Here is a 27875-nt window from a genome sequence, read left to right as displayed (position 1 = left end):
ACCGGCAAAGAAGCCTTTTAGAGTTACCTCCAAAGCACCAGGCTCCAGTCTGACCGCAGCATTGTCCCTGGCAGAAACCTACCTCCTGCTGGGAGATACCACCTGTGAGTGTACACACTGGAAGTCTAAGTAGTCTCTTACCAGACCATTCCTCAACTGTTCCCCTCCTCTGTCACCCCCAGTAACTCTGGTCTCCTTAACCCCCTCCATTGGCCCTCCTCCGGCGTAGCAAATAGCTAGAAATTCCAGATATATCTGTTCCATCACTTTCCTTAAACAAACAAAAACCCAGATGAACTTTTATAATAACTGATACCCGCTGACTACCTGCCAACTCTAATGCTTCAATACGCCATTGGCCTAAATCCTTGCAAGCGGTTATCAACTTGGGCAGCTCTGGCATCAACTAAATTGCAAGGCGCCGCAAGCTCCGGATTTTCTTCAGGTTATTTGAAATGGGAAGATCCACCCTGAGCACCTTAGGAAAGTCTCTTCTGGTTTTTGTTTGTTTGCTAGTTTTTGGGTTTTTTTTTTTTTTTTTTTTTTTTTCCTGTATTTGCTTTGGTTACCTAGCATCGTTTCATTCCTTTGTTTTGCAGGCTAGTTCCCTGGATGGAACATAGGTTGCGCTGTGACAAGGATCGCGTCCATAAGTACGCCATTGAGCCCCAGGCGTTACCCATGATCCGGCACTTTGTTATTCAACAAACGCTTGTCGAATGATGGAAGGAAGTGGGGAGTAAAATAGCATCTCAGAGCTTCTGCAGCAGGTTCCTGGTGACTATACTACACCGCTCTTTTCTCTAGCCTCTCCTCACTGTCTGCATCCAGAGCCTCACGGGTGATTTGGGGCCACCTGCCAGGAAGCCGCTCTAGTTATCTTCAGACTAGGTGTTCAGTGGGTCCTGCTTTCCAGGGGCCCAGTCCTGGCTTTTGTAGGCTGTAGGGCCGCCTCCACTGGAAATACGTTTTATATCTCGCTCTGCACTGCACCGAGTTCTTTTTGCCCATGGTGAAAGAAACCAGAACATTTCTGTGAGCCTGGAGACACTATCTTGAATGGATGCCTGCTCGGTTGGTAGCTGCACTAGACAGGCAAAGCTAAGCTCGCCAAAGGTTCGAGGTCTTTATAGCAACTTGAAGCCAGCTTGAACTTACCTGTGAGACCCTGTCTTAAAAATGAGAGGAAAAAAAAAATGTGACCTGGAAGTTTAGATGTGAAGTTGAGACTCAGTCTTATTCTTGAGAAAGCATTACAAGTATAGGTCACGCCCCCTGTGTAACCACGCCCCCACCAAGCCCGCCTCCCTAGCCTTGCTTGAGGCCCAGAACGGCGCATGCGCTCTTTCATTTGTTTTGTCCCGCGCATGCGCAGTGAAGAGTCGCGGCAACTATGGCGGGACCGGCGCCGGGTACAATTATGGGAGAAGACTACTTCGGGAATGCGTCAGAGTGGGGTGAAGAGACTGACGGCGGCCAGGTGAGAGGGCAGTAGGCGTTCCGCCAGGAAGCCGGGTCTCTGCCCTGTCCTCGCGGTGCGTGCGCCGGCCAGAACCCGGTACTGGGGGGAGGGGGCGTCAACGCTGGTAACCCTTGACTGCCTGACCTCCGACCCCGGCCCCTAGCTAAGCGATCTCTGGAACTGCACTGAGGGCTTCGGGCCGTTCCTGTCCCATTAGAGACCTCAGTTTCCCATGCACTCCGATTCCCAGTGACACCTAAGGCTGACCTGTCTGACAGGCAGGAGCATTGGTACCTCCTGGCCCGAGAGGCAGGACAGACACCAAGGGAGAAGAGGACCACAGTGATAGAGAGAACAAACTCTAACTCCAAACTCCAGTAGCATCCTGAGGGAAGAAAAACACTCTGGTGGTGGACAATACAAACTTTTTTTTTTTTAACTTTTGGGTTATTTTATCCACCCTCAAGAGTACAGGACAGGAAACATCTTGTAGCCTCGAATGTCCAGGGTTTAGTAAGAGATGGGGAACTGGCACCATCCAGTGTCCCCCCAAGACACCAGGGTTAGGAAATCAGAGACCCATCCAGGTATATGATTGACTTAAGCCTACCACGTTCCTCTGGACAGTGTGCAGGGACCCTGGGAATTTGCCTTTTCTACAGGAAGCAAGATGAACTTTGAATGAATGAATATAGGATGCAGTGAGGTAGACCAGTGGAGTGGTCTGTGGTGCAGTGAAGGTCACGGAGGGAAAGTGAGAGGTTTCTGGAACCGAAGGAAGTCCTCTGTGGTTGGTTGCTGGACGAGAAGCTGTCAATCATCACAGCTTCCCGGGGTCCCATAGAGCTTCTGACCAGTAAGACTCTTGAGCATCTGTGTGTGTTCTAGAGCAGCCTACATCACTTGGAGACTTAGTGGTAGATATATGGAGTCAGATTTAGCTAATTATGATGGTGGGCCAAGTGCTTTTGTGTGATACGTTATTCTAGGTTCTAGAGCAGCAGTTCTCAACCTGTGGGCCATGACCTCTCTGGGGGTCAGCTGGTAGCATATCAGATAACCCGCTTATTTACATTACAATTCATAACAGTAGCAAAATACAGTTATAAAGTAGCAACAAAAGTAATTTTATGGGTCTGGTCACCACAACACGAAGAACTGTGTTGAGGGGCTTGCAGCATTAAGAAGGTTGAGAATCACTTTGCTGGAGTTTGAATTGAGTGTTATTCATAACTAAGGCAAAAAGACTCAGTAACTTGCCTAGGCCATAAAGAGGGAAGGAATGAAGACTCAGAATGATGTCTGTTGGTGTCTGTTGCCACTAAGTGACTCGGTCACTGAGGTGGTCCAAATGCAAAAACCGGAAGGTGTGGGGGATGATGGCTCAGCAAGTGCTTTGCCTGCCACACAAATACCAGGTCCTAAGTTTAGAAACTGGCATCCACATAAAAAGCCACACATCCCAGGTCAGCCAGCTGAACCTCGTCAAAAAGGGGCGTGGAGATACCCAACCTTGATCTCTGACATCTACACACAGACAATGTATACACAGGAACACATCAGGAGACCACATGGACACAAGAAAATACAATGTGGATTAGCTTGGTGGTTGTCTTCTATGTTTTGTAACTGTTGAGGGTTAGGTGTGGCCTGGCCTGGCCTAGAGTCTACTGAATTTTAGTCTTAATGACTCTGGTTTGACCTGTTGATCCTAATGAGTTCTCCCTGATGAGAGTGATGAGCTATCGGCTGATCAAAGCTGCGACGTAGGTGTCCTGAGTGAATGTGGGTGAGTAGATGGGACTGTTACAGTGTGAAAACACTGGACACCTCTGCGTATGCACACTTGCTTCATCTCTGACTGTACTTGAAGGGGTAGAAGTCCAAGGAATGGAGCACGGAAGCTTGAGCTCGGCCCCTCTTCCCTAGTGTGGAGACAGGAAGAGGTACAGGGAGCCTGCGGTGCCATTGAGTCCAGATGACGGAAGCTGAAAGCAGTTGACTTACAGACACGTAGATGAGTTGACCGCAGGTTGTACATAGGGATGACAGTAGCTGAGACTGCACAGGGAAGCAGGGCAGAGTTACACAAGGGCTTGGGATTTGTTTCCCCTCTGAGGGAAACAAACTAAGCAGCAGGATTAGATTTGTGACTTAATAAGGGTAGCATCAATGTGAAAGGTGATTTTGTGGGGTGATAGACTGAGGCCTGTGGAGGTGTTGCTGCAGGAAGCATACAAGAAGGAAGAAGAAAGAAGCACGAACCTGGACCCTCATGTGGGAAATGGAATTCGGGGTATGGGGCTTGCTGGCAGGAAGTAGGAAGGAAGTGAGAGGAGGAGAAACTAAGGGCACATCCAAGGTTTCTGGGTGGTACATGAATAAGGAGTCTTTTGTTGAAGTATAGATTTGCAGGCTGGTCTGTTTCCAGGCAGAGACAGGATCAGTTGAACTCCCAGAGTTCGGAGTCCTGCTGCAATGTGGAGCGGGGAGAGAGTGTTTCCTCAAGTGGTCAAGACAGGTCCACCCAGGTGAAGCTGTAGACATGGGAGCAGTATCATGGCCCGGAGTGTCAGAGAAGTAGTGTTGGGTGGGGGACAGGGTAGAAGCCTGGCAATGCTGACACGTGAGTGACTCTCAGGGTGAAGAGCAAGCTTTCTGCAAGTACCCTTTACAGGTGTGATCCAAGTGTGGAATACATTCCGGTCATCAGAATGAAGTTGGCAGACTCTGTCTGCTCCTAGTACATTGCTTTCCGAGAGTCCAGACTATTGGGACAAAGTTCTTGTAAAGAGCCACGTTGTACGTGGATTAGATTGTATGTGGCTGTGCTGTAACTACTTAACAACCAAATTAGGGGGAGAAGTCATGGATAATGGTACAGTGGATGTAATCCTGTTTCAATAAAGTTTTATTTACAAGAATAGGAAGAGGGTTGAGTTTGGCTCTTTTGCTGGTTCCTGACCTGGCTCTTACCTTATTACGTCAGTTGCCTGGAGGATGGCCTCCTACTTTGTGAACTTTTTCTAGGTTCCCAGACTCGGTGCAGTCACTGTTGCAGAGCATCTGCTTGCTGTTATGACGACAGCTTTGCAGCCAGCCAGACCTGAGGTCATTGAGTCCACCAAACCACATAGTTGTTAGCAGGTCAGACAGCTTGCATGGGTGGTGTCCAGCTAGAAGTAGGTCTAATCTAGCCAAGCTTGTCGATTGGAGGGCTGGTGATTTTGACTTGTAACTTGGTGGTTCTTACTGTCAGAATTACTTGGGTAGTCTTTGTTGGAGAGGATCGGGTAGCACATGGAGTAGCAGTGGTGGCCGGCCGTTGAGCTGTCAGCTGTCATTCTTAGTCCTCCCATAGGCCAGCTCATAGGCTACACTCCTGACTGGAGTGGAGTCATGAATGCCTTTGTTTAAAGAGGATGCCATCCACGGTGTGCACGACTCACCACTGTGGGCTGGCCAGACAGCCTGCTTGCTGTGGTCCCTGACCCCTTTGAGGCTGCCACTGGTCTAGCTCACATCATGAGGTTGTTACAGGGCCAAATGAAATCTGTGTGACACTTTGAAATCTCTAAGCAAGATTGCAGGGCACTTCTATATTAAGGGGACCTCTCTGGACTTTTGCCTTTTCCAGCATCAGGAAGATGATTCTGGAGAAGGAGAGGATGATGCTGAGGTGCAGCAGGAATGTCTGCATAAGTTTTCCACCCGGGACTACATCATGGAGCCCTCCATCTTCAACACTCTGAAGAGGTGTGTGAGAGCAGTTTGCACACTCAGGGACTCGGGGAGAGCTTTGTAGTGTGAAGAATGCGAGCTTGGCAGGGAAGACAGCTAAGAGTCCTTGGCACCATAAAAGAACCTGAACCCCACTGCCTGTCCCACCCACCTGTCTACCCCAGCTCCTCTGTCCACTCAGTGTAAAAGCCGACCTTTTGTTCTTCCCAGGTATTTCCAGGCAGGCGGGTCTCCAGAAAATGTCATCCAGCTCTTATCTGAGAACTATACAGCGGTGGCTCAGACTGTGAACCTGCTGGCTGAGTGGCTCATTCAGACAGGTGCTTGGGAGGGTAGTCCCTGTCCTGGCCACTTACCCCTACTGTTTCTTTTTTCATTTACGAGTGTGTGTGTGTGTGTGTGTGTGTGTGTGTGTGTGTGTGTGTGTACATTGGATGTGTGGGTGCACAGGCATATATGTACACATGAGTGTGCATGTGCATGCATGCATATGGGAGTCCAAGGTTGAGTTTGGAGTCTTGGATTGCTTTATTACCTTACTCATTAAAGTGGGGTTTCAGTGAAACCCTTGCTGAGATGGCGAGTCTCATTAACCAACTTGCTGCAGATCCCATCTTTCCTGCTGAGTGCTGAATTAAAAGTTGACCACTACGCTCACCTGGTATTTTTCTTAATTAATTTATTTGTTTTATGTAAGTACACTGTACACTGTCGTTGTCTTTAAGACATAACCAGAAAAGGGTGTTGGATTCCATTACAGATGGTTTTGAGACATCCTGTGGTTGCTGGGAATTGAACTCAAGACCTCTGGAAGAGCAGTCAGTGTTCTTAGCCACTGAGCCATCTCTCCAGCCCTTGCCTACCTGGTGTTTTTGCATGGGTTCCAGACATCCAAATTTTGGTCCCCATGTTTATATGAGAAGCACTTTAACCACTGAGCCATCTAGCCAGTTTCTGCTCATTTTCTTCAAGAGACAATGCTGATAAATTCGTCTTCCAAACATTCCTGGTTTCCAAGATTCAAAGGCAGAAAGTCTGAGTTCCATCCTTTGTACGCTCAACTCTGAGCGGTGATTCAGTTGCTGGGTTTGCAGGTAGCCTGCCGGCTGACTCTCACTGAGCTGCTTTCCCAGCCGTAGGATTACAGGGTACATAGTGTGTGCTCAGTGTCTCCTTTCAAGAGGCCTGTTACAGCCAGCACTAAATGATGGATAATTTAGGACTGGCTCTGATGATGGCTTTTAGCTAATGTGATCAGAACAGAGCCTTACTGTAAATCCACTGAATTGGGTACACTGACGTCATTCAGGCGCTGTCTGGAGACCAGCTGCCTCACGGCTGTCAGAGTGACTGGATCCTGGTGTGGCTCTCAGCTGCACCTGCTCTTTCCACGGGGCCTGAGTATACTTTCAGCTCCTCACCTGGCCCCGTCTTAGATGAATGGGAGTGTGAAGATGTCGCTCTTGGCTATACAGAAAGGGCAGACATCTCATGGATCCGTGTTTCTTTGGGGAGTATTACCACCGAATAGACCTAGAAACTATTTCCATAGGGTCCAGAATCTTCACTACCATTGCTGTTGTGGTGGTAGAGCTCTGTGACACTAGTAGACTGACCGTGCTGTTTTTGGGAGTAGGGAAGAGGGTATTGCGTCAGGTAAACCTTCCATTTCCTCCCAGGTGTTGAGCCACTGCAGGTACAGGAGACTGTGGAAAACCACTTGAAGAGTTTGCTGATCAAGCACTTTGACCCTCGGAAAGCAGATTCTATTTTCACTGAAGAAGGAGAGGTGAGAGGCGCTGTCCTTGTCCAAGCATGCCATGGCCTTTGCCAGCTTCCTCTCTGCACCCTGAGGAGTTAGGTGCTTGCACGGGAGGTTCCAGTGCTGAGGCCAAGAGTGCCCATTACCTCCCCCAACTCCTGTGTGGAGGTCTGGCTTGAAGGCTGCTAGCAAATCACTGACAGACATTGGTCACATAGGAAATGATGGAGCAGATCTTATACAGTGTGTATAATTCCAAGGGATCCAGTGTGTGGCTCAGCACCTGGTAGAAGAAGGCAGGGTAGGAAGGAAGAAACAGTAAATGTCACAGACTGCTGTGGCTTCAGGCTTTCCTTCAGGACCAGCTACCTGGAACCACTGTCTGGTCTGAGGTGACTCTGTCTGCTTTGGAAGCCCCCTTGTGCTCAGGCAGTGGCAGGGAAACAGCCACAGGACCCTGGTGTGGCACAGTCCTTCAGTTACCCAGGGAGCCAAGAAACACATTTGTGGGTGCTGAACGTGGTGATGGGCAGAACCACCTGTGCTATTCCACTTGCCTGTTCTCTCCTGCCAAGAGCAAAGGGCCTGGTAAGCATGAGTTAATGATGTGGCTCCAAGGGATACATGCTTCATGGGACTTTTCATATGTCTTCTCTCCAGTTAGGCACATCTTTCCAAAGTTGTCAGTGGGCATCTAGGAAGTTAACCACTCAGCTAAACTGCATGCCCAAGGCGAGCCCTGGCCACCCTTAGGTCTCTTCCAATTGGAACAGTTGCTTGTGTAGCAGAGATTTCCAGGGCTAAAGTGAAGTGTTTGGCCTTGTCCTTTGTCTTCGGCAGACCCCAGCTTGGCTTGAGCAGATGATCGCACATACCACATGGAGAGATCTGTTTTATAAGTTGGCTGAGGCCCATCCTGACTGTTTGATGCTCAACTTCACTGTGAAGGTAGGGAAGAGCCCTGGTGTCCAGGGAAGAGAGAAGCAGGTCAGCTCTGTGGTCTTCTCGGGAGTTTGCACTGAGCTTGAGGAGCAGAGACAGTCTGTGCTCAGAGCAACACTGTTTCAGTGTGGGGCATACCAGAGCTTCCATTGCGCATGTGCGCTGACAGGTCTCGGGCAGACCTGACCTGACTGCCTGTTTTCAGACACCAAGGCCCAGGAGACACGTGAGTCTGGGCGAGGGAGCACCTACATGGTGGCACAGCAAAAACATAAGAAAAGTTAGGGATCAAGAGCAGTTCTTGCTTGGCTCAGTCCCCACAAAGAGTTGACTGGCTCACCGCTCTGAAAGGTGGGGGTCCCAGGTGCTGACCCTCAGCTTTGTGTTGTGTGGCAGCTCATTTCTGATGCGGGGTACCAAGGGGAGATTACCAGCGTGTCCACAGCCTGCCAGCAGTTGGAAGTGTTCTCCAGAGTGCTTCGGACCTCTCTGGCCACGATCTTGGATGGAGGAGAAGAAAACCTTGAGAAAAATCTCCCCGAGTTTGCAGTAAGTCCCTCTGAATCTCCGGCTCCAGGGGCCTGGCTGAGGTCAGTCTTCTGAGAGTAAGACATCATCACTCTGTAGATTGTCCAGGCCAGAAAGCCCCTGGCCAGAGACTCCTTCATCTGCACTTACCACTGCAACCTGAACTTTGTCTCCTGCACTTTTCCAGAAGATGGTGTGTCACGGGGAGCACACGTACCTGTTCGCACAGGCCATGATGTCCGTGCTGGCCCAGGAAGAACAGGGTGGCTCTGCAGTGCGCAGGGTCGCTCAAGAAGTGCAGCGCTTCGCCCAGGAGAAGTGAGACTCCTGCTTGCCCTGTTCCTGCCTCCCTTTCCTCAGAAAGACCCTAGATCTAGGTCCACAGCCCAGCCTCCAGCTCCATCAATTCTAGGTCATTTTTACCCCGTGGACCTGAGCTCAGTGTAGCTTGTACATGGGCCTTGGTAGTGGCCACTTTGCTGAGGACAGGATGGCTCTGGTAGGCACTTGTGCACACACGTGGAAGATGACTTGACAACAAAGTAGTCCAGCCCCGACCTCCGAGCCCAAGGCACTTCATTGTCTGCTGCTGACACAGGCTGACATATGACATGTCTTCCCTGCTGACATGTGCAGGGTGTGTAAATCCCTCATGGAGGCTGCAGCTACAGCAGGGCCATTGTTCCCAGGGGTCAGTTAGTTGAAGGAGTGAATAGCAGAATGGTGAGAAAGCACAGGGGTCCCACCAGCTCAGTCTTGGATGTTCAAAAGTGAAAAAGAGAAAGCTGTTAGTGATGGTGTGTGGTTTTCCAACCAGAGGCCATGATGCCAGTCAGATCACGCTGGCCTTGGGCACAGCTGCCTCCTACCCTCGTGCCTGCCAAGCGCTTGGTGCCATGCTGTCCAGGGGAGCCCTAAATCCTGCAGATATCACGGTCTTGTTCAAGATGTTCACCAGCATGGACCCTCCTCCTGTGGAACTCGTAAGCTGCCTGTGCTTCAGTGAGGCCAGGTGCCCCACACGGGGTGTCGGGTGGTTTGGGAGGCCTCCAAGTTCCCCTCGTTCTCTTAAGGTTGTGCATGCTGAGTTTTGTTGCGGTAATTTGTATCGAAGTTGTTGGACACAAGGTCTCACTCCGTGGCCCAGGCTGGTCTCAGAGCCAGCTGTCTTACCCTAGCCTGAGTACCAGGGCTACAAGCATGGCTATACCTGGCATGAACCCTCCTCCCAACCTTTCTTTCTGGTGCTACTGAAGTTGAAGCCAGCGCCCATCACATTCTAGGCAAATTATTTACCACAGGTACATCCTGTGCCATTAAACTGTCAGTTTCTGCCCTTCCTTTCAGCCTTCCCCCTGTTGGCCCTATGGTTGGGAGAGCCATGGCCTCCCTTTTTCTAGCCCACTCCCAAGTGTGCCTCTCCTTAGATCCGCGTGCCAGCCTTCCTGGACCTGTTCATGCAGTCACTCTTCAAGCCAGGAGCCAAGATCAACCAGGATCACAAGCACAAGTACATCCACATCCTGGCTTATGCTGCTAGTGTGGTTGAGACCTGGAAGAAGGTACGGTGCTGAGTACCTGTGAGCTCTCAGACCAGTGGCCTCCCCAGCTCTTGTACTGTGTGGGGATCTGGGTAGCAAGAAATCTCGAGCCTATCTAGCATCAGAAATGTCTTACCATTGTGCACAAGAGAGTGAGAGCCCAGCACCTGCAGGAATTGTGTGGCATCTTACACTAGGACTTCCCTGTACCACCCAATCAGCTGCCTCTGATTGGTTTCTGTGGGCAGTGCAACTGTGTAGTCTGACAGTTGAACAGAATTTCGACTGTGGAGACCCGGAAAGGGACTTGGGGAGAAAAGAGGCCATGCTGGGATGCTCTCATCATCCCTCACCAGCTTGTGTGCTTTCAGAACAAGCGGGTTAGCATTGGCAAAGATGAGCTCAAGTCCACGTCAAAGGCTATAGAGACTGTCCACAATCTCTGCTGCAATGAGAACAAAGGGGCTTCTGAGCTGGTGGCTGAGCTGAGCACGCTTTATCAGTGCATTAGGTAAGTGTGACAGCTGTTATTAGGTGACTGACACCTGTTCCTCCATCCAGTCCCCGCAGTGCCAACTCCTCCTGTTCCCATGGTTAGAGCATATACTCTTGTGCTGAGAAAGCAGGAGGAACTTGGGTTTCTTGGTCCTAAGTACACATGGGAAACTCAAGTGGCTGCAGGGAGGGCATACTGGCTAGAAATCTGCCCAGCAAATCTTTACAGAGTAGACTAGACATCCAGAGTTGGAGAAACTGGGTTCATCTGTAATCACACTGTTAAGCCAACAAGCATGGCCTGGACAGAAATGACTTGTGCCTAAGTATGTGGATGTATCCTGGGGACTGTACCCTCTTAGGTGCTTGCCTCTCTCTTTCCTCTGACTAAGGAAAGGTCTGAAATAAAGGTAAACTGGGACCTAGACTGTCAGACACCCCACTCTGTGTGATTGGTTCCTTTGTGACTACTGTGGTGTTATGAAGAAGCTGAGAATCACATCCCTTCTGAGAGGACCTCATCAAACCACCTCTATCTCAAGGCACTACACTTCAGCAGAATGAAGGGGGTGCCACTGTGTCCCCAGACTCCACTTTTCTTGATTCTCAACTGTTTGCTGTTCTTTGGCATACTTCAGCCTCAGTTTTCCTACTTTGTCAGAGGAAACCTTGTACCTTGTCTGTCTGTAGGTTTCCAGTTGTGGCGATGGGTGTGCTGAAGTGGGTAGATTGGACCGTGTCTGAGCCAAGGTACTTCCAGCTACAGACTGATCACACTCCGGTTCACCTGGCCTTGTTGGATGAGGTAAGAAGTTGGAAGGACCACTTGTGGGATACATAGTGGTCTGTGTCTTGGCCCTTTGTGTGGCCTGTATTGGTGAGGTCAGTGGATGTTCACCGCAGCTTTTTCTTTTAAGGACCTAGTTTCACTTGACTGTAGATGTGTTTTTATCAGGTGTTAGGGGAAAGGCCTATACCAGGCTCCTCAGTGATGATACTCTTCTGGATGTTCACAGATCAGCACCTGCCACCAGCTCCTGCACCCCCAGGTTCTGCAGCTGCTTGTCAAGCTTTTTGAGAGCGAACACTCCCAGCTAGACGTGATGGAACAGGTGAGCTGCACCCCAGAGTTTCTCGGGACTGCGAGAGCTACCGCTCTGACCTGCTCCCGGCCCCTGCTCTTCCACAGCTTGAACTGAAAAAGACCCTGCTGGACAGGATGGTGCACCTGCTGAGCCGTGGCTATGTCCTTCCTGTGGTCGGCTATATCCGAAAATGTCTGGAGAAGCTGGACACCGACATCTCACTCATCCGCTACTTTGTCACTGAGGTCAGCAGTGAGTGCACCGTGGGATCATGGGTCACTCTCCGCTAGCCCAGCCCTTACAGCTGGATGGTGTATGATTCCGTGTTTATGTTAATCGTGCACACCTCAGCTGTGTCCTCTGCCTTAAGAGGTGGAGGCTGGGGTGTCTCCAAGAAAGCCCTGGGGCCGGCAGGGCCTCTAATACCTCCCTGCCTTTTATGGAGCGCTGTGCCCCACAACCAGCAGGTGCATTAACCCCGAGGTCTCCCTACTAGGTTCTGGACGTCATCGCCCCTCCATACACCTCAGATTTTGTACAACTTTTCCTCCCCATCTTGGAAAACGACAGCATCGCGGGCACCATCAAGGCAGAGGGCGAGCATGACCCAGTGACAGAATTCATTGGTAAGGCCTTGGAGCACCCTTTGCCACGATGGTCCACCTTACTCCTCACTGTTCTAATGCCATGTATTCCTGTGCAGCTCACTGCAAGTCTAACTTCATCGTGGTGAACTGAGAGCATCCATAACTGAAGCCAAACCTTCCATACCCAGCTTGGGAGGACCAGAGGACTTCAGAAAGCTGCTCTGAAGAGGCCCTAGCAGCCTCCTGGGAGCAGGGTCTGCTGGGAAGGAGCAGACAGCTTTCTCAAAGGCAGCTGCTATAGTAGCTCTATTGCAGTTAGGTGTGTGCCTCTGGGTAATGGGGATCCAGCAGCTTCCATGACCCAGATGGTTGGTAACTGTATTGTTTAAATTTCCAAGAGTAATGTTGGGCTGTGTGTGTGTGTGTCCTCATGCTATTCTCATGTAAATAAAGTACATAAGCATGGTGAAGCCAGGTATTTTACTCATCTCTTAGGCAAATCTGGACTTGTTCCCTGTCCCATGGATTCCAGGGTAACAGTCTTAGACCATAGCTGTGGCTGAAGGCAGGCCTGGAAGGTCTGGTGATGGAGGAAGCAGGCCTGGAAGACGAGGTGAAAAAGGGGCAGGCCTTTCACCATCTCCTCGGGATGCAGTCCATACTCTGGTCCTTATGCCCACAAGCACTGTTTCTAGCTGTCTGGGCATGTCCAGTGTTGATTCCTGTCATGGTTTACAGTGTTGCTCCCAGAGACATCTACCTAAACAATAGGGTCCCCAAATGTACAGGCATCCTCAATGGCAAGGTTGTAGCTGGCACCTGTCCCTCCCTTAAAGGTGCTGGTCACAATCCTCATCCAGCCTCTCTCGCCCTGTAAAGGAGTAAGAATTTGGCATTAGTGTCTCAAAGGCCCCTCTGTTGTGTAGACCCAGGCTCTGCCCTCAGCCTAGCCCTGTAGAACCTGAGGGTCCAGACAGGTTCCCTCTTCCCCACATAAGCAAAGCTCTGTGATACCATCCTCTCGGTTAATGTTTAGCTGGAGGGCGTTCTGCAGGCAGCTAAACAATGCAAGAAAATGTGACAGTCTCCTTGTTGTGGCCATTCAGTAAACATGGCTGACATTTTATCATCCCCCTGAAACAATTAACAGTACTGTGTCCTAAAAGATAAAATCAGCACTTTTCCTCTTCTGGACTTTCAACCCAGCTCAAAAGGATTCTTGAAAAACATGGCAGGAGCAAGGATGAGCTGGTACTCAAGGAATGGCCAGCCAATCACCACCATCAGGACCCCAGCCTTGCCTGCTTCTTGGAGCCATTGGCAACTCGGGCTTCTAACACCCAGTGATGCACAGGACAGCAGCAGTCCTGCACAACCCTGAGGTCAGACCCCAGACGCTGCTTGTGTCCTGGTGACATGCCTGTAGCCAGCCCTCCACAAAACTGAGGAGGGGTGTGCACTCTGGTCTAACCTTAGGAAAGGGAAACTATCTTACCCAGGGTTCGCCCCATGAATTGCGGACAATCCAATACTCGATGCCATCGTTGCTGACGCCCCAGCCGGCTACAGAGATGATGTGGTTGATGATGGCCTGGTCCTTGTGCTCAGCATAGATGCCGCCAGTGTAGTTAGACATCCCCTCTGTCGCCATTATCCCGCAGCTGTGAGAAGCCACCCATCATCAATGTAAGTGCCACACTGGTGCTGGTTGTGACTTAGGCTACAGTGGTCCCACCAGCATCCAGATTTACCACAGCCAGAGCCTTCTAGCTCACATACAAGTTCCTCGGGGCAGACTGGCTAATAGCTTCTGTTCACTTCCAAGAAAGCCAGCGTCTTTACAGGCAGAGAAAATCATGTGGTGCTCAAGCTAGGGGATCCCACTGGCCAGGTAGGAAGTGCAAACAAGGTACATACATGCATGTGCACAGACCTAGCCGTGCCAGGGCTTCACCACTACCCAAGGAGACCTCTCCTTTACCTGATGGGACCATTGGCGTAGATCTCGGCCATCATCTTCTCCCTCCCGGACAGGGAGCCGTAGTCACCCACTCTCCAGAGGGTATAATTCTGGATGGTGTGGCACTCTTTGAATTCAGTGCAGGTCCCACACTGGTTAAACTTGTCACAGTCTAGAGCACAAGAAGTCACAAGCATGACACCATCTCCTCAGTAACCGTCGCCCGCCCCATCCTCTCTACTTTTCTAGTTTAGCCTGCCATTCATTAGCTGATGGCGGAAGCTATCCTGCTCTCAGGTGCTGCTCCACTGCGTGCAGGAGAGAGCCCCTCCCACTCTCCAGGCCTTGGCAGAACAGAAAGGAGGAGCGGATTAGTCCATAGCAGGGCTCTCCAGTTGCTCCTCTCTTCCCCTTAAAGGCCAGGAGGACCTCACAGCACATTGGAATTGAAAAGTGAATACAATCAGATTATTAAAATTAACCAGGCGATTGTGCCGTGGGCTGGTGAACAGCCAAAAGTGCATCCTCTTCTTTACTTGGCTTTAGAAGCCTCAGCATTTGGTTTACAGGAACAGCCAAAGTGACCCCGAGGATTAAGAGCATGGCTACAGGTGGCACAGTGCCTGACCTCAACTTACACCACAGAGCTATGGTGACCAAAACTAGTGCTGACATCGTAACAGAGACAGATGGACAGAACAGCTGAACCCTTAATTCATGACAAAGGAGGCAAAAACATACACCGGAAAAAAGCCCAGTCAACCAACAGTGCTGGGAAAACTAGGTATGCACCTAAGAAAAATAGTTAGATTTGTACCTTTTTATCCCATATAAAAATCAATTCGAATGGGATCAAAAACCTCAACTTAAAACCTGAAACTCAAGCTTCTAGACAAAACTATATGGAATCCCCCTAAGATACACAGGTAGACTGGAGCTTTCTGAGTGGGACAGCAGCAGAACAGGGACTAGCCCCAGGTAACAGAAGGGACCACCTGGAAACAATGTTTCTGTACAGCAAAGGGAAGGCAGAGCACACGACCCACAGAACAGAAGATCTGCCAGCGCCACTTCAAACATCCAGAATTTACTAAGCACTGCAGACATCGGATAGCAAGGAAGTAAAACTGCCAACCAACAGATGGCCACATCCATCGAATAAACAGTTTTTGAAAGAAGAAACACAAATGGCCAAAGGTATATTTAAAAGTGGGTCTGGGAATGGTGGCAGATCTTTAATCCCAGACTTGGGAGACAGGTAGGAGGATCTCTGAGTTTGAGGCCTGGTCTACATAGCAAGTTCCAGGAGAGCCAAGACTACACATAATGAGACCCTGTCTCAAGGGAAAAAAAACAAGCTCAATATCCCTAGTGATAGAGCCATCAGGTAAATGCCACTTGAAACTACTCAGAGAAACTGTGTCATCCTTGTCACAATGACTGTCATTAAGAAATCTGACTGCAAATGTTGGAGAGGATGTTTTGGAGAAAAGGAGTCCTTATTCATTGCTGGTGGGGATGTGAATTAATACAGCCATTATGGAAATCAGTTTGGGGATCTCTCAAAAAATTAAAAATAAAACTACCATATGACCCAGCTGTTCCACACCTGGGCACATACTCTGACCCCCATACCCTTCCAGAAAGTTCTTTGTGGTTCTCTGTTACTTTGTACACTGAGGCTAGGAGTGGAATGAGTCTAGCTGTCCATCAACAGGTGAATGGATAACAAAGACCTAGTATGTATAAAATGATACCATGCCAAAGAAAAATGAAATCACAAAATCTGCAGAAATAATGAATGGACTTAGCGTGTATAATATGAAGCAAAGTGACCCAAACTCAGAAAACCCTTTCACCTTCATATGGAGATCCTATCCCATGATGTATTCATGTAGAAAACAAATACGCATGTGTGTGCAGTGTAATTTGGAGAGAACAGAAAGGATAATAAAAATGGACAAAATGCTTACCAGCGCCATCATCTAGCTAGGATATATGTGTAAGTCCTTTGTTCTTTCAAGGAAGACGCTCATGTTCTTAATAAGAGTGCCCCCCTAATGCGGCAGTGATTTCACGTGTGGCCATTGCTCCACTGGGGGGTCGAAATGTAAATTACATTTATATTGAACACTCCCGTAGGACATAGCTCTTTTAAAAATAACTAAGCTTGTATTTGTTAGACAAAAATTATAGCTGTCCAAACAATGTGAAGTTTGCTAAAAGTATGTTGGGAGCAATCCTAATTTTGGAATTCCTCAGAATTCCTGGGAATTCTAAGATAAAATAGTGATTTATTGTACCCAAATCTCAAAGGGTAACAGGCTGGGAATTTGGAGATGCTCAGAAACCTGCTTTTTACACATTCTACAATGTATCACTGTTGCTGAATAAATGTATTTTGGTTTTTTTTTTTTTTTTTTTTTTTAAAAAAAAGGAGTAAAATGAATGCTATTGCAAGACCCAACTTCAGATCCTCAGCACCCACTGAAGGTCAGCATAATGCCACCTGTCTGTCATCCCAGCCCTGAGTGGTGAAATCTAGTAGGTCTCTGAAGTCTGCTTGCCAGTCCCAGTGTGAGTTGCACCAAGAACACAGTGGCTCTGGGAAGAGGAGTCAGTAGTTCTGATGACCCTAACCTAGTAAGGGTCAAAGGGACCTAGCCTCAGGTGGATGACGCCGGTTCGGGAATGAAGGAAAAAGGAAAAGGCCCCCTGGGACATTCCACAAGCAGTCTATTGCCTTTCCTCCACCCTGCGGTCTGTCTGCCTGGTGAGGTCTCTGGTCCCTGTGGGTTTACCAATCCAGAACAAAGGACAAACCCAATGAGACGAGAGAATTCTCTCTGTAAGTAAGGCCCATGAGGTAGACAGGAGGCACCAGCCATAGGGGTGTTGCTGAGTGACCGAGTGGCCTCTAGGTATCTTTTGAGTCCCTCAGGCATCCTGTGCTAGCCATGAGGGAAGTCTAAGGATCAAAGCTTAAAGTCACTAAAGATGGTTTTGGTCTGGGAGCTTTTTTCCTTTGGTTTCCAAGGAAATCAGTCCAAAAGGAATATGCCAGCCATGGGTTTCTGGGGCAGGAACCAGGCAGGTGCTACATTTCAGCTGGACTGCATAACTTGTAGCTCAGAAAGCAGCCACACCACCTGCTCTGTGCTCCAAATTTTAAGAAAAGGGCGCTTCTACCAGCGGCCTACCGATTCCACCCCTTATAAAAGACCCGTAAGACCATCCAAATGCCAGGTGTGAGCACTCACATGCCACACCCAATCATGTGCTACTCTGCTTTATTTTGATCTGTTTGCTTGTTTGTTTCTTTTTAACACTCAAGATTGAGCCTAGGGCCTCATGTATGGTAGGTCAGCACTACCACTGAGCTAAATCCCCAGTCTGGACTTGTTTTCCTGGTATCATTCCATGCTGAACTCACAAAGACCATCAAGGCAAGCCTGGAACCAGCACCAAAACCATCCAGCTCTTCTTGGGGGCTGCAGTCTCCACCCCAACCCTCTGCAGCATCCCAGCCACATAGTGTGACAGATACGAGATAGATGTGGGCTCTCGGTCACTCTCCCTTGGAACGAGACAGGTGTAGAGCAAAGCAGGGACATAGGCAGGGCCTACCTTGGTCCTTGGCCTGGTAGTTGTTGCAGGTCTCATCGGGGATGCCATGCTTGTGGGCATACTCCCACACCGGAAGGTCATTGCCCCCCTCACAAGAGCCAGCATTGCCGCAGTCAATGACATTCTGTACTGACAACAGGGTGGAGGGCCATGCGCCTTTTCTCTTGATGTTGATTCGGTCTGTAACAGGCAGCACCCTGGTCAGCACAAAAGCTCCCCCAACACCAAGCTCCCCCAGCAAATGCCACAGGGCTCTGCCCCAGGCTCCTTCTAGTCCTGGAGGACTCGGCTCAGCTATGGCTTCAGAGACTTTCTCTGGTCTTCCTCAGGTGTCTGCATGAGGCAGGGCCAGATCTAGAGGTCCTAGGAACTTGTAAAGCACCAGTACACGATGGTGATGAAACCACTTGTGTGAGGAAGTTAGAGACCAGACACACTATATGGAGAAGGCTGAGGTGCGCATCTCCAGGGATAAGGGCAGCCTAGGGAGCCAGATGAGTCTCAGGGAGGGGTCAGACACCAGCACTTGGTGCTTACATGCTGGGCCCACACACTAAGAGACAGCTAGGATCATCACAACATCCACCAGGGGATGCTGACCTACATCCTGAAGAGCCATGTTGCTCTTCACTCTCAAGCTCCTCACACAAGACAAAGCAGCCATGCCCAGGCCTTACCCACTCCTCCCATAAAGCAAAGCTTACCTTTGTTTTCCCCCCTCTTAACACCCCCCATCACACAGCTTTCTGCTCTGAGCCATCTCCCATACTTTCTCACTGTGTTCCTGCTTCATAAGGCTGCCACCTAACCAGTCCAGAACCTTCTACAACCACCCCTCACATGTCCGACTCACACTCCACCGCCTCAGAGGGCTTGTCACTGGACAGCGCAAAAGCAGACCTTGTCTTGACACCATTTAGATCTGTTTCTGTGCCTAGAATGTCTCTCCATGCCAACGGCAAGCAGGCCCCAAGCTGCCCAAGGTAGATGGACCCTCCCTCCTGCCTCCTTCCCCCATCTTGGTCCCCTCTGGCCTTTTCCCTTTGCATCCCCAACAACAGCTCACCTCTCAATGAGAGGGCACCTTCAAGCCCAGACCTCTTTCCCAGAATCCAATGGTTCCACACCTTCCCTCTCAGCACTGTGGGAGAGTGATCTACCATTGTCTTTGGCCTTTCAAGCTACTCTTGTCAGAGTCACTATCTCTACACCATCCATCCATCCAAACCCCTTCTCCATCCTCATCCGACAGCCTCTTCCAGACAGCGATCAGCAGAAGGGTCACCCCAGCCTTCTGGAAGCTCCTGGCATGTCTCTTCTCCATTTGGCTCCAGCAATGCAATTCTCAAGACTTGCTGAGAACCTTTTCTTCTTCTTAGGTCTCTCCCGGGTAACCTCAGCTAAGACCCCGCTGTTGGGGGCTGTCTGAATAACTTCAGGCCCGGAATCTTCTAGAACTGACTTGATGTCTAGTTTCAACCTTGACCAGTCAACTGGCCCCAGACTTCAGGCTTCTTGAGACGGCCCTTCCACACAACTGCACACAGCTCCTCACCACAGCCCCAGTATCATATCTTTATTGGTGTCTTCTGCACACTGAGCAGTATGCACCGTAAGAATGGCCAGCAGGAGAGAGCTCCACTTTGTGGGGCTTGTGCCATGGCATTGGAAGCAAGGCAGCAGGCATGCAGGACAACACTTCAATGTTGAGAGGGACACCTGGGGGCTAAGTTACCACGTACACAGTACAGCCTGGAAGATGTTCCTTCGTGGTGGTTTGAATGAGAATGGCCCCCATAATCTCACATAATTGACTGCTTGGTCTCTAGTTGGTGGACCATTTAGGGAAGAATTAGGAGGTGTGGCCTTGTTGGAGGAGGTGTGTCCCTGGGGTTGGGCTTCGAGGTTTAAAAAGCCCACACCTCTCTACCTCATGGTCATGGATCAGATTTAAGTTCTCAGCCACTGTTTCACCACCACGCCTGCTGCCATGCTACCCACCATGACGGTCACGGACTCACCCCCTGAAACTGTAAGCAAGGCCCCAATTACATGCTGTCTTTTTAAAGTTGCCTTGGTCACGGTGTCTCATTGCAGCAATAGAACAATAACCAAGATGTTATGCAAGAAGAGACTGGAAGGGATGTTAGGAGAGGAGCAACTTGTGTACGAAGGTGACAATTCCTATCCTGTGCCTGATGACGTGAGGACAAGAAAGGAGGAAGTCCCAGACTGTACAGGCTCTGGAGGTCAGAGAAGGCCCTGTCTTTAGTCTTAGAGGAATCCTGAAATGGTACCAAATAAACATGGTGGGACTCAGGTTTAGTAGGTAGACTGTAGGACTCTCTTGTCTGAGACTAGACAGGAGCCAAGGCATTGGGAAAGACACCACGTATTCCCATTACTAGGGACTAAGGGAACACCTAAAAGACGTGGGACCAGTTTGCAGGAGGAACATAAGGTGAGTTGATAACCTCTAAGCTTTTTTGCCGGAGTATCCTCAGGGGCAGGATGGGCTTGGTGAGTAAGACAGTAAGTCTGGGGCTGAAGGCTGCAGGGATGGAGGCCAGAGGGAAGTTAGGAAAAGGTCACAAAACTCAGAAGTGTGGGGACAGGTGAAACAAAGGACCTAGGAGGGAGGCAGAGGTGGGTGTGGCACAGAAGGGGTTCATTAGAACAGTCTGACTCTCGAGGCTGGAAAGAATGACATGGGGTAATGCGGAAGTAAGGCAGGTGAGAGCTCAAGGATTGAGGAGAGTAAGTGGGTGGGGGAGGGGCAAGCAACAGGACAGTGGGAGATGGGTGGGACCAAGGGTCTCTTGGTCACCTACAGGAAGTGACTGATCGAGGACACGCTTGGATGCTTAGCCACTTCAACCATTTGCGAATGCAATAAAACTCCTCATTAAAGAACCCACACACCCCTTAACCCAGAGATGGGGAAAAGCAAACTGGTCCCCTGCTCTGTTCTTGGCATATGGCCAGGGCCCCAAGGAAGTCCCCTCTGATGTCTGCTCATCGAAAGAGGAAGCAAGGCTGAGACTGGTACTGATGAAGATGTCAAAGAAGAAAGAAGCAGCCATTTTTCCCCCAAGGACATTGCCTTCTAGCAATGGGGAAGGTACTACCTCAGTAGGGCCTAGTGCCCACCCAACAGCCTCCGGCCATCTCTCCCAATCTTGCAACGTTCCACACCCTCCTCACTCCACAGACACAAGGATCTTTCCCACTCTCTGTCACACTCACCCCACCCTATGCTCTGCTAAGAAGGGCCTTTTACTTCCTCAACACCAGTCCCCGCCACACCATTCTTAAGTGCTCCCTGGACTTTGCTCTAATCCTCTGCTCCAGCTGCCCACCCCCTACCCCCTGCCTGCTAGATAAGCAGCAGCTCTTGTCAGCCCGCCTTCTTCTTCCTATTTCTGAAAAGTCAGCAGTAGGCCCCAGCCCTCAGAGGTGACTGTACAAAGGGCTAAAACTACACCTGCACCTGGCTAGTTCTAGGGTACAGACTGCCCTCAGACAGGAACCCCTCACCCTAAAAAGAGAGCCTAGGCTGATGGGCTGAACTGCAGCTGACATTTACCTCACAATGCAGTCTTCCCACCTGAAAGAGGCTTCCTAGGCTGGGGACTGAGAGTCAACTGGCAGGCAAGAAGCCTACATAAGCCCTACAGGCTAGAACGCTGCCTTTTCGCTAATTAAATGTCGTACTAATCCTCAACGCAGGCTCCACCCACAGCAGACCTGGCCCAAAAGATACCCAATCAAGAGAGGACACCGCCTGAGTCATACCCCCAGGCAGGAGGCTCCCTTTCCACACGGGTTTCCAGGAACCACCTCTGGAGACGGCAAAGCTGAATCTACCTACTTTGGGTAGATTGGCACCCCCCTGGCTCCTGCTTCTTCTACCAAGGAAGGGTCCAGCAGCCCTCTGGATGGTGTGGACCTCAGCAGGCCTCTCTCTTCCTACTGAACCTTCTACTTGCCCCTTCGGCAACCTTGCTAAGGTTCGAAGAAGAGTGCTGGTAGCCATTTCAAACTGGGGAACACGCTCACCCCAAATGCCAACTGCCACTGAGAAGCAGTTTCACTTCCTTGCCCCACAAACCAACTGTGAGCTCAGTGATTTTGTAACACTGGTTCCATGGTTCTCAATGGCTGAAGTCACAAACTCTGAGGAAGGGAAGGTTCCTGGGAGCCCCTTGTCACCAGATCCCAGTCCAAGCCTGTCCCTCAGAGCCCTTAGTAGGCCCACAGGAGAGAACTCCAGAATGATGCAGCAACCTCACTCTGGCTGAAGGGAAAACCAAGCCTGACTCCTGGTACAGGGTCATGGGACCCACCTGGCCAAGGTACTGGCCCTGCCCTAGGTTTAGCATGGAGCTCCAGGCCACCCACCTGCCATGGCGCTGGTGCTGCCGTGGGCCCAACAGGAGCCACAGTACTGTGGGATGTGCTGATTCCTGGTGACGCTGGCATAGTTGACACCGTTCACATTTCTCCAGTCCCAGTTCTTGGGGAGATCCTCTGGGGACAGGTACTCATGTGGCCGAGGATAGGTCCTGGGAAGAGGTTATGGCAATGAAAACCAACCCCTCTCCCCACCAGGGTCACAAATCCAGTCATTCCTCCTGTGGCCCTCTTCCCTTTCCCAGAATGTGGAAGTTTCAGAGCTTGACCCAGAAGAGCCACCAGCAGAGCCCAGGACTGTTGGAAGCTGACTGTGACAGAACATCTCCAAACTACCCTGTGCTCACCAGCAAAGGCCAGAGAGGCGAGAACTGCTCAGACCAGCAAATCCCAAAGCTCCCCGGATGTGAAAGTTATCCCAAAAGGAAGAGATGAGATTTGTGCTTCCCAAACCTAATGAGGCAGGGTGACCCACAGAAAGGCAAGGTCCCAAGTGTCAGGGGGTCGCACGCCTGGCCTATTAGTTGACCCTTTTCCTCCCTAGACACAGCCCCGCGCCCACCTGCGCCCCAGCTGAGCCAGGCGGTCCCTGCGAATAGGATGGTAGCAGGTCTGGCCCGGGCGGAAGTAGAGGCTGGCCTGGGCTGCACCCGCCAGCAGCAACATCAGCAGCACCAGCCGCTGCTGCACCGATCCCGACGACGCCATGCTCCTGCTCCGGGCCAACTCTGATCCTGGATCACGCGCAGCACCTTCGACCTCTTGACCCGACCCGCAGGCCCATGCGCTCGGGACGCCCCGCCCGGTCCTTTAGGAGGTGCCCAAGTTGGACACACCCCGAGGGCGGGGCCTTCCTCGCTGCTCCTGCCCCCGCCCTGCCCGGCCGCCCCCAGGAGAGAATCTGCCTCCCTAGGGATCAGCAGGATCAGCAGAACCTGGGGGCACACAACCATACCCCAGACCTGACAGTGCCACCAGCCATTGTGATAACGCGGCCCAGAGAGCACAACTTAAGTTTACTATCCTGATGCAGGGGAGGGAGGGCTCAGCAGGCTTCCATGGGCCACTCAGCCCAGATTCTTTTGTCTCTCTGCTCTGGAGTGATGGTGCAGGTCAGGACTCCACTAGGAGCACACAGAGATATCCTGAGGCTGGAAGAAGGTGTGTGTCACCCAGCATTGGACTGTAGCCCGGCTTTCTGAACCCCATCCCCCCAAAGAACCAGGCTTTCCCAGAAGAGACTCTCTTTCACAGAGAAGGATCCTTCCAGGATTACTTTGCACATATTTGCACAGAATTTCACTTGGCACATATAGCGTGAGTCCCTGGGGTTCTGGAAAGGGTCTCTGTTAACCAGACTCTCCCAAGATGAGGAACTGAGAGAGAAAAGGGACCTGGCCAGTCTAAGTTGGTTTTGTAATGGAAGAATTTCCCCTTCCTCCTGTGCCCCGTGAGTTATAGTCAGCAGTCCCAGGCCACAAAGCTATCTCTTCTTTTGTAAGGAAAATTCCCTAATGTTTTATCGGAGGCTCTCTCCAGGTAGTGGGCGTGAGATTCCCGATGGTCAGTGGCCAGCTGGGCTACTGTTCCTCCTGTTGAGCACGGGAGTGGTCAGATATCACAATGGCTGTCTGGCTGCCTGCCTTTTCAGATCACCCAGAATTACAATAGGTCTCAAAAGCCTGCTAGATACCTCCTGTTAGAGAGCAGAACAAACTCGGGGCTACCCTTAAGAACACAAGAATTTTGATCCCCATTGCTCTAAAGTAGTCGCTGAGGCCAATAAACACTGGGCATCTGTCTATAGGAATCTTTCATCTTGGGGAGTCATGGCAACCTCTCTCTTCTGCTGGGTGGTAAGTAGGATGGTAAGAACGAGGGCCACCTAAGGTCCAGGCAGAGAGCCTCCAGTCTGGGCTCCCTAAGGTAGGTCTCCCCAGTTCATTCATGTATTCACCTTAGAGCCTTTCAGTCCACTCTCGGGGAGGGAGGAGGAAATGCCATCTCCCACATGGGTTCCACATGGACTCTCTCTCACAGGAGGGGAGAATCGGTCTTGGCCATTCTATGACATCATACAAGCAATCTCCACTCTAGTGAAGGAAACAACAGAAGCTAGCAACATTCATCGTGAGAGTATATACTCAGCTTGCTCATGGTCCCGAGTTCAATCCCTGGCACAGATAGTGACTAAGTGAATGAGTGGCTTTTTAACATTAAAAGAGATACATTTTAAATAATGTGTCTATGTGTTATATGTGCGCATGAGTCCAGACGTCCTTAGAGACCAGAAGAGCACACCCAACACTATAGAGCTGGGGTTACAGATGTGGGTGCTAAGAACCCAAATCGGGCCTTCTGGAAGGGCAGTCTGTATGCTCAGCTTCTGAACTAATATTAACTAATTAAAATGGATGAAATGAATGAATGAAGTAAGTAAGGAAGGAAGAGCTGAAAACACTTTGTGAGTAACAGAGGTTGTCCCCACTCTCCGGAAGCCAGCCAGGGTCTTCTTGATAGTGTAAAATCCACCCACATCCCAAGGCCTTACAGTCTGTCTGGAGTCCGCAGGCAGGCCCCAGACTGAGCACTCATACTTCATGATGGTTTACAGGCATCATGATGCCGTGTGAAGACACCCTAAGCTTACCAGCTCTTCATCTGGCTGTGTGGTGTCAGCAGCCCTGGGGGTGCTGTGAGCAGGCTCTGGCATCATCATAGCAAATACTTAGAAGCTGTTTAGATATGACAGGCCTGCCATAGAACATGTGACAGCCCCACCCCCCAGTCATGTAGGTCTACAAGCTTAGGAAGCTTCACTTTTCCTGGGCCCAGAAAATTGCATAGAAGGTGTGATGACCTTAGTGTCACCTGGCCTGCAGGAAGCCATAGGAGCTAATACGCACCCGCAGTCTTGCTCTGTAAGTGCTGTCACAAGGAAGCGTTTATCTGATGAATCTCACTAAATGTGGCATAAAGGGGTGGGGAAAGGGGCTTCGATACTGCAGGCTCATGAAGAATACTCTGTCCAAGATGGGGGAGCGGAAGCCCATTGGAGTTCCCCTAACAGAACTTGGGAGGTGACGAGAAGAGAGGTAGGTTAGAGAGAAGGGAAGGGAGCTCAAGAGTTTGAAGCCAAGAAGGAAACGGGCCTGTGACTCACTCTCTGTGTTATTTCAGCCTCTTGTGATGGCAGCGCAGCTGAGCTGCCAAGGGCTCTTCACCTTGAAGCCTAGCTGCTTGAGTGATATTTAACCATTCTGCTTTAAAAACCCCACTGCTTTATAATTTTCTAAGTCCATGCTAAAGAGGAACCCTTCCCACAGGTCTTTTTCTGGTATGTGTGTGTGTGATCTTGCTGAGAGAGCCACCAAGCAAATTCCAATATTTACCCCTCCTGTTCTTGAAAGACCTCAGTCCTAAGGGCTTCTCTGAAGGGCACGTGGGTAAAGGGAGACAGTTGCTAGGACCCGGAAGGTGTAGACATGTGGTCTACCTCTGTCCTGGTCCCATACATCATGTAGGGGGCTGAGTTCATCCCTGCAGTGCGCTCTCTCTCTCTCTCTCTCTCTCTCTCTCTCTCTCTCTCTCTCTCTCTCTCTCTCTCTCTCTCTCTCTCTCTCTCTCTCCAGCAAACTCACTGGCCTGGCAGCCTAGAGCCACATCCTGAAAGGTGTGCTCCCTTTTGACATCACGTCAGGAGTCAGGGAGGTCATTTTGGGCATCGTGACTCATCTACTTTGGAAAGAAAGAGGATCAGGGCAGGGCCCGCACCGCACTACCTTGGAGGCTCATCCCTCACACGTGTTGCTTCGAGCAGCTGTTTTATGAGCAGGCGTGTGTCTCTGCCACCCAGGCTTGGGGCAGTCAAGCAGGTGTTCGTGAGCTGGGCATGTTTCCGGAAACTACTATACAGTTCTCTGCCTGAGTAACTGGCAGTGTGCCCTGGGTTGTTCTCAGAGATAACTTGAATCATCCCAGTTTGGCATGTTGCCAGAGCAGGTAACTCAGTCCTGCTTTGGTTCTTCATCCTATCCTTACCGGGCAGGGGTAGATACCCCGCTTCACGTTCGGGAAGACAGCGCATCCAGAGAAGCCAGAACTTTTAACATGAGGCTCCCGAGTACAGGTCTGATTTCAATGTGAGTTTTTTTTTTTTTTTTTTAATATTCCATAAAATCTCCTGGCAAACACATGATCCAAGGCCACAGACACAAAAGACTATTCATTTCTAAAAATAAGGCTGATTTTTCCCCTCGTCCTAATAAAGAACAACATGCGTATTTTTGATTTAGGCCAGGGTCAGCCCACCTTCCTAACTCAATGGGAGGGTGGACTGCAGTTCGTGCATGGTGGAGTGGCCTCAAGATCTTCTCTCTCTTCTTCCTTTGTGTGGTATTGTCTGGTTCCCACCCTGGCGAGCTGCAGACATTTCCTATTATTGCACATTCCTGAGTGGGGCCACATCCTGGAGACAGCGTTTGTTTTGATGGCTGCTGACAGTGTTCCAGAAGCAGGCTGGTTCTGCAGGGCACCATTGCCTTCTTACCAGCCTTGGGCCTCTTCTCTATCCCCATGATCAGTGGCCTAAAGCCTGTGCTAGCTTACAGACATCCAGGCGAGAAGGCTTCTGATTGGGTGGTTCAACTCTACCATGGGCCCTGCCATTGTTCTTAGGATCATCTTGCCTCACATCCTGACTTGCCTGCCTTTGGCACGTGCTTGCCTTGAAAGTAGTTTCCTGTAGTCATACTCATGAGGTTGGTTTCAAGGCCAATATGTCTGGAACATGATGCCTGCAGCTGGATACCTAACGTATGTATAGCTGATATGTGAATTCACGCCTGAGTTCCTTCAAAGAGACACTTCATCTTTCCTTCGATAGAATTCACTTGCCCTCTAAGGGTGGGGTTTCCTAGCACCTATTGGGTGGTATTTAGTATGCGCCAGGCTTCTGTTTTCATCCCCTGGAGGGAGTAAGGTCACAGAGGGAGGAGCTTGCATTCTGCCAAAGAAATGTATGAAAAGGTTCAGGAAGTAGAACGTGCTTAGAGATTGTGATGGCTATTCCCATCGTCAACTTTACTACATCTAGAATGAACTACAATCCAGAAATGGGGGGCTCACCTGTGACCCAGATCCTGAAGCTGGAAGACACAGGCTTGTTTGTGATCAGGATCTTGAGGCAGAGTGGCCATGAAAAGCTGAAGGCCCAGGCAAGGTGGTACACACCTTTAATCCCAGGAGACAGATGCAAGCAGATCTCTGAGTTCAAGGCCAGCCTGGGACAGAGCAAGTTCCAAGTAAAAAACTTAGGTCCAGGTGTGGTGGTGCACACCTTTAATCTGAGCCATACCTTCTACTGGAGATCTATTTAAAGACAATGAAACGAAGGCTTCCTTCTCTGCCTGCTTGCACTGACTTGCCAGCACACCTGGTGGGACCTACTTCTTCAGGATTCCAGCTGATACAGAAGGCCAGCTGAGACACGGAGTTTGGTGGGACTGAGCAACGACTAGGTTCTTGGACTTCTCATTCGAAGCTGCCTATGGTTAGGTTAGTTGGACTGCAGACTGTAAGTCATCATACAATAAACTCCCTTACTGTATAGTGACCTTCCTTAAGTTCTGTGACTCTAGAGAACCTTGACTAGTACAGAGACGGTTGCCAATTCAGTGAGTAAGGACTTGAATTCCATCCTAAAGCCCCCCACCCGCCTGCCACAAAAACCC

The 27875-nt window shown here is 50.3% G+C and overlaps 2 protein-coding genes across 2 annotated transcripts; one reads left to right on the top strand and one right to left on the bottom strand.

Moving 5' to 3' along the window:
* Window positions 1–1362: 1362 nt before the first annotated feature.
* On the top strand, window positions 1363–12571 carry NELFCD (negative elongation factor complex member C/D). The gene is made up of 15 exons (XM_080925676.1): window positions 1363–1480; window positions 5100–5218; window positions 5414–5523; window positions 6883–6992; window positions 7806–7913; window positions 8304–8456; window positions 8623–8753; window positions 9253–9418; window positions 9863–9997; window positions 10348–10487; window positions 11162–11276; window positions 11488–11583; window positions 11661–11801; window positions 12053–12182; window positions 12260–12571. Exons 1-15 carry the CDS (start codon window positions 1394–1396, stop codon window positions 12292–12294), a joined length of 1776 nt encoding a protein of 591 aa, XP_080781802.1. The 5' UTR covers window positions 1363–1393; the 3' UTR covers window positions 12295–12571.
* A 44-nt stretch (window positions 12572–12615) lies between these two features.
* CTSZ (cathepsin Z) lies at window positions 12616–22928 on the bottom strand. Its single transcript, XM_080924693.1, has 6 exons — window positions 22706–22928; window positions 22132–22295; window positions 17731–17910; window positions 14125–14275; window positions 13639–13804; window positions 12616–13014 (listed from the first exon to the last, which is right to left on the bottom strand). The coding sequence occupies exons 1-6, from the start codon at window positions 22849–22851 to the stop codon at window positions 12904–12906; spliced, it is 918 nt and encodes a 305-aa protein (XP_080780819.1). The 5' UTR covers window positions 22852–22928; the 3' UTR covers window positions 12616–12903.
* Window positions 22929–27875: the final 4947 nt, after the last annotated feature.

The sequence above is a fragment of the Micromys minutus genome (genome assembly GCF_963924665.1).
Source record: "Micromys minutus genome assembly, chromosome: 11".
NCBI classification, from domain to species: Eukaryota; Metazoa; Chordata; class Mammalia; order Rodentia; family Muridae; genus Micromys; species Micromys minutus.
This window is presented reverse-complemented; position numbering and strand designations above follow the sequence as displayed.